The sequence below is a fragment of the Salvelinus alpinus genome, chromosome 32, assembly GCF_045679555.1.
Source record: "Salvelinus alpinus chromosome 32, SLU_Salpinus.1, whole genome shotgun sequence".
Taxonomy (NCBI): Eukaryota; Metazoa; Chordata; class Actinopteri; order Salmoniformes; family Salmonidae; genus Salvelinus; species Salvelinus alpinus.
In genome coordinates, this window is record NC_092117.1 from 14,734,733 (window position 1) to 14,747,812 (window position 13,080).

The 13,080-nt window shown below is 43.8% G+C and overlaps 1 protein-coding gene across 3 annotated transcripts in view; it reads left to right on the forward strand.

Moving 5' to 3' along the window:
- rasgrp3 (RAS guanyl releasing protein 3 (calcium and DAG-regulated)) overlaps positions 1-13,080 on the forward strand; it is a 55,529-nt gene that overhangs the window by 35,848 nt on the left and 6,601 nt on the right. For 2 of the 3 annotated variants that reach the window (XM_071379986.1, XM_071379987.1), the window contains exons 2-16: positions 209-389; positions 516-618; positions 2,240-2,302; positions 3,200-3,331; positions 3,551-3,698; positions 4,102-4,275; positions 6,172-6,288; positions 7,436-7,711; positions 7,911-7,991; positions 8,129-8,242; positions 8,523-8,638; positions 9,473-9,620; positions 10,435-10,471; positions 10,615-10,764; positions 10,862-11,241. In XM_071379986.1, the coding sequence (XP_071236087.1) occupies positions 320-389; positions 516-618; positions 2,240-2,302; positions 3,200-3,331; positions 3,551-3,698; positions 4,102-4,275; positions 6,172-6,288; positions 7,436-7,711; positions 7,911-7,991; positions 8,129-8,242; positions 8,523-8,638; positions 9,473-9,620; positions 10,435-10,471; positions 10,615-10,764; positions 10,862-11,241 (2,109 nt within the window). In that variant the 5' untranslated portion in view covers positions 209-319. The remainder of the gene's footprint in view (positions 1-208; positions 390-515; positions 619-2,239; positions 2,303-3,199; positions 3,332-3,550; positions 3,699-4,101; positions 4,276-6,171; positions 6,289-7,435; positions 7,712-7,910; positions 7,992-8,128; positions 8,243-8,522; positions 8,639-9,472; positions 9,621-10,434; positions 10,472-10,614; positions 10,765-10,861; positions 11,242-13,080) is intronic. The other variant, XM_071379988.1, reaches the window with a different exon arrangement.

Genomic DNA, 13,080 nt, shown 5'->3' on the forward strand with positions numbered 1-13,080 from the left:
GTATGTATTGTAAAAGGAAATATGCCTGGTGAATTTAGTATGTGTCCACACAGTTAGAACACAAATTACGATTGTGTGCTTTATGAATAAACAACATCCACAACCATATCTTATATGTGTTTACAAGAATCTTAAAAAGAGATCTAAGCAATGTTTGCTTAGCGTAAGCTGACACCTAGATGCATCCCTGTGTCTTCTCTCCTCATAGAGAGCTTCTAGGCAGGCTTTGACCCCTGACCTCCAGGTGTGGAGGTGTACCATGTGTTCTCCTGCTCCGGGGGCGTGAACCCGTATCTGTGAGGAGTCCCCCCGCGGAACCATGGGATCATCAACGCTGGGGAAGGCAGCCCCCCTCAACACGCTACTGGATGCCTGCATCCAGGCTTTTGGTGAGTGACCAATCACAGAAGCACAGTGGGGAAGCTATCTCAGTGGTGTGTGATGTGATCCATAGAGATATAGATACTGTAGGGGTTCTAATTGTTCCTCTTCTATGGTGTGATCACTCTCCACAGATGACAATGGTGAGTTGCAGTCTAACCAGCTCCCTCGCACCCTGCTGCTGATGCACCGCTGGTATGTCACATCCAAAGAGCTGGCTGGGAAGTTGCTCATGATATATCCTTTATGTGGATTCACACCAGAACAACAAAGAACAATGGTTATATGCCATTTTGAGCCTTTCTGGTAGTGTTTAGATATGGCAGAGTATACAATATGGACGCTATGGAATGCTGTGTTCCCTGACTGTGCCAAATGTATTTTCTGGGTGGTGCGACACTAACTAACCCTGACTAACTTTTCCTGAGTATACAAACTCTTGTTTATTTTAAGGGACAGTATATCAGTCAACTCTTTGTCATTTCTAACAACCAATTATGATTGGTTGATCGCACAGCTCTGGGTTAATGCAGATTGTCCGAACAAAACATCAGGAAGAATTAGACATGTTCCTTAAGTGCAAATGCATTTGAGAGCAATGTTCGAGATAAAGAACCGCTTCAAAGGAAGTGCAACCTGGATCGAATCGATACCTAATAGTGTTCCATTTCTCTGTATGATTTGTACCTAGTGCGTCATGACTGCATTTTAATCTGATTCAGTTAGCAAGGTTCTGGATGGTGTTTTCCTGGAGACTCCAGGAAACGCCCTTTTCTCTGAACTCTTTGCTTCCATCATACATCATGACCCTGAGATATTACTCTGCCTGGTGTCAGGCCCCTCCACTGATGACTGATGAATCCCCCCCATCTTTTCCCTGCTGTTGGTTGGAGTAATGGCTGTGGTGCTGCAGATGGAAGTTGCCCCTAAGCGCGGATCTAGAATCAGATTAGAGATAAACCAACCTCCAATCTTAATCTTAAAAATATGTGACCCGGGACCAGTTTGTGGCAAATTCTACATTTTCCATGCGGTATGAAGCTGCCTCAGACGAGAGCCAGAGCAGAGAGTCTCTTCCATGTGACAGAATACAAAGGCACTATTCTGCCTTTACTCTCACTTTTTGCTTTTGCTTTAACCCAACGAAATATACAGTACTTATCTTTGTCCTTCAGTACTTAATATACAGTACTTATATTTGTATCTCTCATGGATTCACCTCATTGTTTGTGAGTTAGCCCATGAGAGTATTTCTTCGGGCTTCTTGAGAGAAGGAGAGCAATTGATTGTGTGTTTTTCACAGTCATGTATACATCCAATATGCATCCATCGTGACACTCCCTGCTGGGAGAGTTCCAAAGTACTACAGAGAAGGCAGGGGTCTGTCTGCTCTGCTGCATGCTTGTGACTGGATCCTGGGCAGAGAAACAGCTGTGTTCGTTTGAAGGTGATAGCAGACAGGCTACGCAGTATACATGGCTCCCTGCCCAAAGCCTCTCCAAAGCTACTTCTAAGATCTCTATTTCAATGGTTCGAGGAGGGAAAACTTTGGCCCAGGAACAGTTATTTAGAGAATGCACACATGCAGTGGTGGAGAGGTTCATCACATGGCCTGAACTTCCATTGTTTTTATTTCCAGATACTGGGCATTCCTCTCTGAACACTTTAGTTATTCTTCATGAGTGGAGACCTTTTGTCCAACTAATAAATCTACAGCTGCTTCTCGTGAAAGATGTTTTATTGTTGTGTTTTTTGGGAGGGGATGGGGGTTGTTGGAAATGGGAGCTGGTGTCCACTTGTAATGGGGCTTCGGGCAATGTCTCCAAAAACTGCTAAACTGTCCTTGACACAACCTCACATACCGTGACTGCCAGGGAGATGAGTGCCAAAGAACGAGACTGAAGATCTGCTATTTAATGAGGTAAATAAACACTACTTCATACCCAGGAGCTTCTCAGCTCTTTATTAGTATTGAAGATGTATTGCTAGGCAACCCGCCCCCTCGGCTGAAAATGTTGTGCTCCTCTCTCGGGGCTCTGTGACTGGCTGGTGCAATGAGGGATGAGATGATGTCATTGGAAGTGACAGCCAGTGGCTGTCCTCATGTGACGTGGGCCACTGCCAGCCATCTGAAGTGGAGATATTGTTTGGGGCGAAAGCGTTCAATGACTCAGGAGTCTTGTGATCCATTACTTACCCAGAAAAGTCCTCAGGCAATCTTTAACAGAATACTCAAACTCTCATTTCACTGGTAAACTCCTTTACCAATGTCTGCCAATTCATTATATCTGTCCCACTATTTTGTGTGCAACCTTGATATGAAATTCAAAGACTAAGTAAATCATCTGAATTTAATGTTAACTACTGTAACAATGGCCATCCTAAAGTTCATGTTATTTTGCAGTTAATTTTAATCTGAAGGGGGAATACCACAATGGCCATTCACTTGTTAAAGGAGCATAATGCTATTGGTTCTTTGTATTCGTTTGTTGTTTCCAGATTAAGTAAACATGATTTCTTGGCTAGATAAAAATGTTGGCCACATTTATGACTATTTGCTGGACTTGTCCATCTCACTACATCGCACTACTACTACTCACTGCGCAAGGAGCCCCCAGCAGTCCTTGTGCAGGGTCAGTCCCCCTCAAGTCTGCCTTTGCCCTCTGAGAGAGACTATAATATCATTGTGAATCCTTAATTTACAACAGGCACTGGTGCTTGGGGCTACACACTATGATGTTCAGCCATAATGTACACATGCAAACAGTCAACATATTGTATATGTTAAATCACAGCTGTGCTGTGTGTGTGTTCTCAGGTACTGGATTACGGTGTTCCCTGCAGAGTTTAATCTGGACCTGGGCCTTATCCGCCTCACTGAGGAGTTCAGAGATGTGGCTGCTCAGCTGGGCTGTGAGGAACACTTCAAACTCATTGACATCTCCACCATGTGAGGGACTACCCAAAGACGGGCGGACACACACACACACACACACACACACACACACACACACACACACACACACACACACTTACACTTACTCTTACTCTTACTCTTACTCTTACACTTACACTTACACTTACACTTACACTTACACTTACACTTACACTTACTCTTACTCTTACTCTTACTCTTCAACTTCAACAGATTGTGTGTATTTCTTTCTAGTCCATCATATGACTGGATGAGAAAGCTGACCCAGAGGAAGAAGCAGGCCAAGAAGGGCAAAGCCTCACTCCTCTTTGACCACCTAGAGCCCATGGAGCTGGCTGAACACCTCACGTTCCTGGAGTACAAGTCCATCAGGAGGATATCAGTGAGTGTCCCGGTGGAAAAAGACACTTGGCTTGAGAACCCATCCACCTGCTGGGGCCCTTTCTTCCCTATCTAACCCCTGTGTGTGACATTCCTCAAGACTCTTTCCAAGAGTACTTTTTCCACAGAACTCTTTTTAGCCCCTCTAGTACTGTTACTAAGTACAAGAACAAAGCTTTGGCTGTCAACTAACCTCGTCCCCAGGCTAATTGCGCACCACCACAGAGTATGTTCTTAGATACGTTTGCTCTACATTTCAGTTAGTTTTATTTGCTGGGTAGTTCACGTGTAAATTCACCAGTTATGTAGGGCACAGTATATGCCAATGACGTCTGTGTTATCTACTCAGCCAACTGTACATGCCATGTACACTAACTCTCCCTTTCTCCAACCCCCAAACCCAGTTCACAGACTACCAAAGCTATGTAATGCACGGATGTCTGGTGGATAACCCAACACTGGAGCGCTCCATCGCCCTGTTCAACGGAGTCTCCCAGTGGGTTCAACTCATGGTGCTCAGTAAGCTGACACCCCAACACCGTGCTGAGGTCATCACCAAATACATCAACGTGGCCCAGGTAGGAAGAGAGGACTTCCTAGTTGTAGGTTTGATGGTAACACTTTACATTACAGTGCACTTATTACTGTGTAATTATTATTATTATTTTAATTATTATTAAATACCAAGTATTGTTACTTACCCCATATTTAGGGTTAGGGCAACGGTTGAATTGGGAATAAGGATGCAGGGAGCATAAAGAGTGTAGATGGAAGACTTGTCCATTATGTTGCATGAATAGATAAGAGACACAGCATTGTCTTACGTCAGGTGGCATCACTCTTACGAGACACTCGTCCCTCAACCGTGCTCATGCATTTCCCTGTTTAACTGCCCAAGAAGACTGTCATGACACAATGTGACAGCCTCCTCAAAATGAAACTACCAACTAAATGATAACAAGCATTTAAATAAATAAAAAATGTATCTGTGGAGTCGTACAGGACAGTGCCATTAGAGGTCCCTAAAAGGTTCAATCTGAACATTTGTTAAAGTCTGCTCCTTCATATTACCACAGCGTTTATTAGTGAGTGGGTGGGGTTCTTTCTTCTCTCGATCTCTCTCTCTCTCTTTTTCTATCTCTCTCTCTCTCTGGCTCTCTCTGACAGCTGGGGCGTTGCTGGTTCACGCTTCTTCACTCTCCCCACCTCTCCACTTACATCCTATATTCCATAACTCCTCACAATTTAATTTCTCTGATGAGCTAAAACCCGCCCACTCTGACACAAGCAACTGTAAAAGAGGTCGGGGCAATTTTTTGAGGCATAAATTCTCATTAACTGTACAACATTGTAACGCTTGAAATGGTTTCTTTCGCCTCCATGTTCAGAAACTCTCTCATTATAAGTAAGGAGAAGGAACAGCAGAGGAAGCTAGAGGGACTCACGGTTCAATATGAAGCACTGTATATTAATCAGTTAGCTGAGCCTGACTTGCATTAAATCGTCTGTATCAATGAAACTGGAACATTGTCAATTAGATCACAAACACCCTCCGCTCATTAAAAGCTACTGCTGCCCACACATGCTTTTCTTTTCTATTATAGAAAGGCCTCCTCTATATGCTTTCCTCGTGTAGCTTTATCAGCAATTTAAGTCTTATAGCTTATGGTGAGAAATGGTATTTCTTAATGTTGTTTAACAAGCTGCGTATCATAACGTTTCTCAACATTAATCCACAAGAGCTTTCACAAGATTCATTACACAAGTAAGCTTACAACTCGAACGCACCCAGTATTTTTGAAAAGTTATGATATGATGGCACATTGTAGTTGAATAACTTTTGATCCATCCCCTTGCTCTTTGTGAGAAACGAGACGGATCAATGCAGGAGGAATCGTTGCGCTATCTGACGTAAGAACAGGGCTTCCCTCAATAACACTGTCTCATCTCGATTCATGCGATTCTCCATGTCTAATTGCTGGGGGGCAGAGGGTGACATTAAGCATCATGCATGCTGTTGGGCCTCTTAATCTGATCAGATACCAGGGGCTTCTCCCTCCATTATCATCTACAAGGAATTAGATAAAGGAATTATTCAGAAGACTAATGACTAGCACTCATGCTCATGCCTATTTATGAAGGCAATTTCTCAGCTAATGCAGAAGCGAGTCTGTTCAACTCAAGAGGGCTCTTTGTTTTTAGATTTTTACAGGCAAAGCTTCTCACATTTTAAAAATAAGATGTTACAGCATGTTACCCTGATGTAAAGAGAGATTAATTGATGTTGGTGTATGTCGCTTTAGATACTGTATTGGAATAAAGTTGTTTTCAGGTATGTTAGTTTTTTTATTGTAATTTGTATTTCTCTTCCTCATTTGCTCTCGCTCTATCTAACTCTTCCCTCTCTCCATCTCACTCTACCTCCCCTCTCTCTCCCTCTCTTCCACCTTGTTCCATGCCACTCTGTCCTTCAGAAACTCCTCCAACTGCAGAACTTTAATACGCTGATGGCCGTGGTGGGAGGTCTGAGTCACAGCTCCATCTCTCGTCTGAAGGAGACTCACTCGCATCTGGCTCCCGAGGTCACCAAGGTCAGCACGCACGCCTGCCTCTGCTCTGTCACAGCCTCACTAATATCATCTGATGTAATTCTACATTTTAGTTTACTTTAGATCATGGTCGTATTCATTTAGCATCTGCTAAAGATACATTTAGACCAATTCATCAACTACCATGTAGGGATGGTTTCAGAAAGCACACCACACAGAATTGATACCGTTCTAATTTCCTGGCATTGGATGTTACATTTGATAACATCTGTATCGTATCGATTGCTGTCATGTCACTCTCGCTGTATCTTTCCGGTGCTGTATCTAATATCAGTAACACTTTACTTGACACACAGCATCATAACTGTTATAATATGTCATAACAGCCAACATAACTTGTCATAACCTGTTATAATATGGTCATAACAGTGTCATGACACATATTTAAAACTGTTGTGACACATATTGCGTTATTTTATGGCTGGTTATGATACCTACATATAAGTGTCAAAACCCACAAAACCTATCACACAAGGCAAAACATTCCATTACACCATAGCCTGCGTGTCAACAGTATACTTATGTTATATATGTTTCTTTAATTGACCATGTGAAATTATCATTGTAATTGCGCAAACATTGATGTCAGACATGCACGTACCCCAATGCTCTGTTGCTGATGCCTGGGATGAATGCAGGAGCAGATTTCAGGAGCAGGACAATTCACCCACTTCTTGACTGATGACTGACATAAGGGCATGTACGTGATAGGCCTATCTGGCTTATATGATTCTGATGGTCGCAATGCTTCTTGACAGTGTCATAAAGTGTATTTTCTACAAGTTATTTAAGATATGAGGAAAAAACATGACTCTAAAGAATTCGTTACAACAACAAAAGATATAAGAAACAAACTTTCTAATGAAGGAAACTTTTGGCAGGGAAAAAACGAATTTGAATAAATGTGGGGTTTGACACTCTGATGTAGGTGTCATAACCAGCCATAAAATATCGCAATAAATGTCACAACAGGTGTAAATATATGGGTTGTGATAGCAGGTGTAAATATATGGGTTGTGATAGTGTTATGACCATATGACAGGTTATGACAAGTTATGTCAGCTGTTATGGTTATTACCCTAATATCTATGCTGTCCACCACTTCCTGACATCTTACCCCTCCCATCAGATCTGGAATGAGATGACGGAGCTGGTCTCCTCCAATGGGAACTACTGTGCTTACCGCAAGGCGTTCACAGACTCCGAAGGCTTCAAGGTCCCCATCCTGGGAGTCCACCTGAAGGACCTGATCGCCGTGCACGTGGTCTTCTCTGACTGGGTGGACGACGACAAGGTGAACATCGTAAAGATGCAGCAGCTCTACCTCACCTTCAACGAGCTGGTGTCCCTTCAGAGTGCTGCATCCCAGGTGGAACCCAACATGGACCTCATCTACCTGCTCACCGTGAGTGTCCCGCCCTAAAAGGTTCCCCGTCAACAGGAAATTTACTTGTTTATCATTCTGTCACCCAATTTGTCATTTCAGTGGGTATCAAACAACATTTTGTAGGATCATACAAAAGAGTAACATGATTATATATGTGTTTGTTATTGCAGAAAGGCTGAATCTATTTTCATGTTTAATCATAAACAATTTCCTCCAGCTCTCTCTAGACCTGTACTACACTGAAGATGAAATATATGAGCTATCTTTACTAAGGGAACCACGTAACCCAAAGTCTTTGGTAAGACTTCTTGTTGTGGTTTATAGGCTGCATTGTTGGAGCTGTAGTTATTAGAAAACTGAAATGTATGAAAATAGAAATAATACTGTATACCTGAGGGTTCCTATATTAACTCTCTATCTTTTCAATCCCCACAGCCTACCTCTCCGACAACCCCCAACAAACCAATGGCCCCTCTGGACTGGGCGTCAGGTGTGACAACCAAACCTGACCCCAATGTGGTGAACAAGCACATCAGGAAGGTGGTGGATGTAAGTTGCTTCCATTACAGTAACTGATCTGTGTCTTATCTTGAATAAAGTCCAGGTGGACATAGTTTAGCTGTGGTCTGAACGCTTGAAAATGTTACTATCTACAGGATGGGTAATCCATCTATAAATATCTCGTACATTATTTCAAGAATCAGTCAGTGGCTTTTCCTGTCACAGTACCAAATATTTGAGTATGTATATAAACCGAAAATATGACTCAAAAAAAGACTGGTGCTTGTAAATCACTTACAGTATTTTGTTCATGTCTTTTTCTGGGAAGTCTGTATTCAGGAACTACGACCATGACCATGATGGCTACATCTCTCAGGAGGACTTTGAGAGTATTGCTGCCAACTTTCCTTTCTTGGACTCCTTCTGTGTGTTGGACAAGGACCAGTGAGTGACCCTGTCTACCATTGAAATATGACGGGTTCAGAGGTGTCGCAACTAAGCCACCTCATCCTCCTCTTCGATTTCCCTCTTTCTGTCACCAACAAACACCCTCTCCCTATTTCTCACTCACTCACACATGCGCACGCACATACGCACGCACATTCCACACGTGCCTTTAAAGCAGCTACGAGCATCCAAGATGCAATAAGACTGCGATTGTGGGTAGTCTAAACATTTCACAGCGAGATACAGTAACTGGCCATCAACAACCGTGTTTCACCACACCAAGCTACAGTGAAAATGAGGTCATTGGTAATGTCAAACATCCTCTCGTAAATCTGCAGGAAAACCCTGTGAAGTCACAACAGAGTCATATCTGCTTTTAGCCTTGCCCTGTCTTGACTGGGAGTGGTGCTTTGTCGCCATGGTTTGAGGAGGGGGGAGGTGAAGGTTATGGCAGCCCGTGAAGGACACACAGTGCCACACACAGTGCTCTGCCCTCGCGTCCTGGGCGGTTCATCTGTTCACTGGAACGCTTCAAATCACATTTAGGCTCGCCTGAGCAGCTCCATGACTCAGAAAATAGGTCTGGGAGGCTGAGCTCCTTAGGAGGGAGACTGGAGATATGTAGGGGCTGGAGTTGTCACAAACCACCTGGGTGTCTAATTTAAAGCACTGTTGTAGATCTCTTCCTGTCTGGATAAAACAGAAATAAGGGATGGGAGTTACTGTAATGTTTGCATAACAGGAGCTGTCATTCTCTCCATCTGATCATTCTCTTATCTGTATTTATTTTTCTCTCTGTCTATGTCTCTCTTTCTCGCTCCTCTTCTACAGGGATGGTCTGATTAGTAAGGATGAGATGATGGCTTACTTCCTGAGGGCCAACCCCTTGCTCCAGTATAAAATGGGCCCTGGCTTTATCCACAACTTTACGGAGATGACGTATCTGAAGCCCACCTTCTGCGAGCACTGTGCTGGATTTGTATGTATCCTGTGCACTTTGTAATGCACACTAATATAAACTAGTTGTTTATGCTCAGAGAGACAGCGCACTTTTGGTTGGAAGAAAAGTATAATGCTTTCTGGTTGTTTATGTCAGCAATATACTGCCATCAAATTAGTGCAAGACAGCTACCGAATCATACAGTGCTGAGAGAAGATGTCTATCTTTACTCCTTGAAGAAGTTGATTAATGACCTTCTAGGACAAAGATGATTCACAGTGCATAGAGGGATGTAAAAATACAGTGATGCAATATGTTGACATGACTTCAGGATACATTGGTTTATTAAAGTTGATAAAACAACACTGAGTCATGTCGACGGAACAATAATGTGATTTATATGGTAATGCCACCTCTCACATAGTCAACAATAAAAGGATGCACATCTTACGTGACAGAACAGTTATTGTTGCGTGTTAAAATAAAATGTGTACACAAATTATGTTCCCTCTATCTTTCTATTTTGTGTTGTTTTGAAAATAAAGGAGAATTTCTACAGAGAAGTCCTCCTATTCTCAAATGAACACACACACACACACACACACACACACACACACACACACACACACACACACACACACACACACACACACACACACACACACACACACACACACACACACACACACACACACACACACAGAGTTTACAGGAAGGGTGTTGTGAGAGATTGTATCCTGTTTATTACACAATGGTTTACACTGAATATGCTTCCACCATTACAAATTCTAACATTCCTTTGTCTTTTTCCCACTCCCTCCAATTCCTGCCCCTCTGGACTTGTTGCTATTAGCTCTGGGGAATAATCAAACAGGGATACAAGTGCAAGGGTAGGTTCTATGGACTGTGCGCATATGTATCAGCCTGTTTTCTATTATTCGGAGAACTGCACATTTAAGACATTTGGGATTTTTCATTATACATGCACTGTGAGGGCTAAGGTCTGACAGCAATGTTATATGTTCCATTTCAGATTGTGGGGTGAACTGCCATAAGCAGTGCAGGGAGCTGTTGGTGCTGGCCTGTAGGAAGCTGCCGCGCTCCACCTCTCTGCGAAGTGTCTCCCCTGGGAGCTTGACCCACAGCTCTCTACCCAGCAGCCCCGCCATGCCCACCTGCAAAGGTACAGCAACACTTTAGTGATATACTGTAACCAACAGCATTTCAACTATGATGGTTGGTCAGTGTATTTCATTCCTGTCATATTGTCCTCCCTGCAGATGAGGATGAAGTGTTTGAGTTCCCCTCGGTGACACCTGGCAGTTCTGACCTGGATCATAAGTCAATCACCCTGATGACGGGCTCGGCCCAGCGGATCTCTGTGCGTCTGCAACGGGCCACCACCAGCCAGGCCACACAGACAGAGCCTCTGTGGCCAGAGCACACCTGGGGGGCTGGGGACGGGGGCTCCCACACCTTCCCCAAGATGAGATACCGACCACACAGGAAGGCCTCCAAGAGCAAAGGCTTTGCCCGCTGGGAAAATGAGGCCCAGGGGCAGCCCAGGGGTCGACGGGATTCCCAAGAGCAGACGGACGGACCTGCAGAGGTGGTACAGAACGGGATAACACCACACAGAGAGAAGGTGACTGCAGCTAAGGTGTGTGTGTGCTTGTATATGTGTGTGTATGGGTCAGGGGATCTCTGTATATTGAGAACGGTGTATTGCATAGCAAACGTTTTACGGGCTCCTGACCAATTCTGCTATTTTGTGTGTTTTATTTTGGGTTGATCTTAACTGTTTTTGGACATGATGTTTCCGCCATCGTCTCCTATGACCGAAAAGAGCTAATGAGCATCAGAACAGCAATCACTGACCTCGATTTGGATGAATATTTCTACTTCAACGAGTCGGAGGCGCAGGACACACTGCTCACCCTGGACCAGGCCCTGATGAAAATACGTCAGCGAGTACATAAACCTCTTCTACCCTCTGTTCAATTGGTGAACATACAATCACAGGAGAACATACAATCACAGGAGAACAAACTGGACGAGCTCCGTTCGAGACTATCCTATCAACGGGACCTGAAGAACTGTAATATCGTATGTTTCACAGCGTCTTGAGTGCACATGGACATGGATAATATAGATCTAGCTGGTTTTTCTATCCATCGGCAGAACAGAACGGCAGCGTCGGGTAAGCTCAAGGGAGAAGGTGTGTCTCTTTGTTAACAACAGCTGGTGCGCAATCTCTAACATTAAGAAAGTCTCGAGGTTCTGCTCCCCTGATTTCGAATACCTCATGATAAGCTGTACCCCATACCAAAAGAGTTTCATCTATATTTTTTGTAGCTGTCTATTTACAACCACAAACCGATCCTGACACTAAGATGGCACTCAACGAGCTGTGTAGGGCTATAAGCAAATAAAAAAATGCTCATCCAGAAGCGGCAAGCTTTGTGGCTGTTGATTTTAATGCAGGAAAACTGAAATCTGTCTTACCTAGTTTCTTCCAGCCTGTCACATGTGCAATTAGAGGCTAAAAAACTTCACCTTCACTCCACACACAGAAACGCATACAAAGCTTTCCCTCGCCCTCTATTTGGCAAATCTGACCATAACTATATCCTCCGGATTCCAGGTTACAAGCAAAAATTCACAGGAAGTACCAGTCATGCACTCAATATACAAGTGGTCCGATGAAGCGGATGCTAAGCTACAGGACTGTTTCGCTGGGGCAGACTGGAATATGTTCCGGGATTCATCCGATGGCTTTGAGGAGTTTACCACATCAGTCACCGGCTTCATAAATAGGTGTGACAAAGTTGCCCCCATAGTGATTGTACATACATATCCCATTCAGAAGCCATGGATTACAGGCAACATCCGCACTCAGCTAAAGGCTAGAGTTGCCACTTTCAAGGAGCGGCACACTAATCTGGATGCTTAAAATAAATCCCACTACGCCCTCCAATGAACCATCAAACAGGCAAAGCATCAATACAGGACTAAGATTGAATCCTACTACACTGGATATGATGCTCGTTGGATGTGGCAGGGCTTGCAAACTGTCATGAACTACAAACTGAGACCCAGCCACAAGCTGCACAGTGACATGAGCCTACCAGAGGAGCTAAATGCCTTCTATGCTCACTTCAAGGCAAGTAATACTGAACCATGCATGAGAGCACCAGGTGTTCCGGACGACTGATCACGCTCTCCGTAGCCGATGTGAGTAAGACCTTTAAACAGGTTAACATTCGGATTACTAGGACTCATACTCAGAGAATGCGCTGACCAGCTGGCAAGTGTCTTCACTGAACTTTTATACCTCTCCCTGACCCAGTCTGTAATACCTACATGTTTAAAGCAGACCACCATAGTCCCTGTACGCAAGAACGCCAAGGTAACCTGTCTAAATGACTATCACCCTGTAGCACTCACATCTGTAGCCATGAAATGCTTTGAAAGGCTGGTCATGGCTCACATCAACACC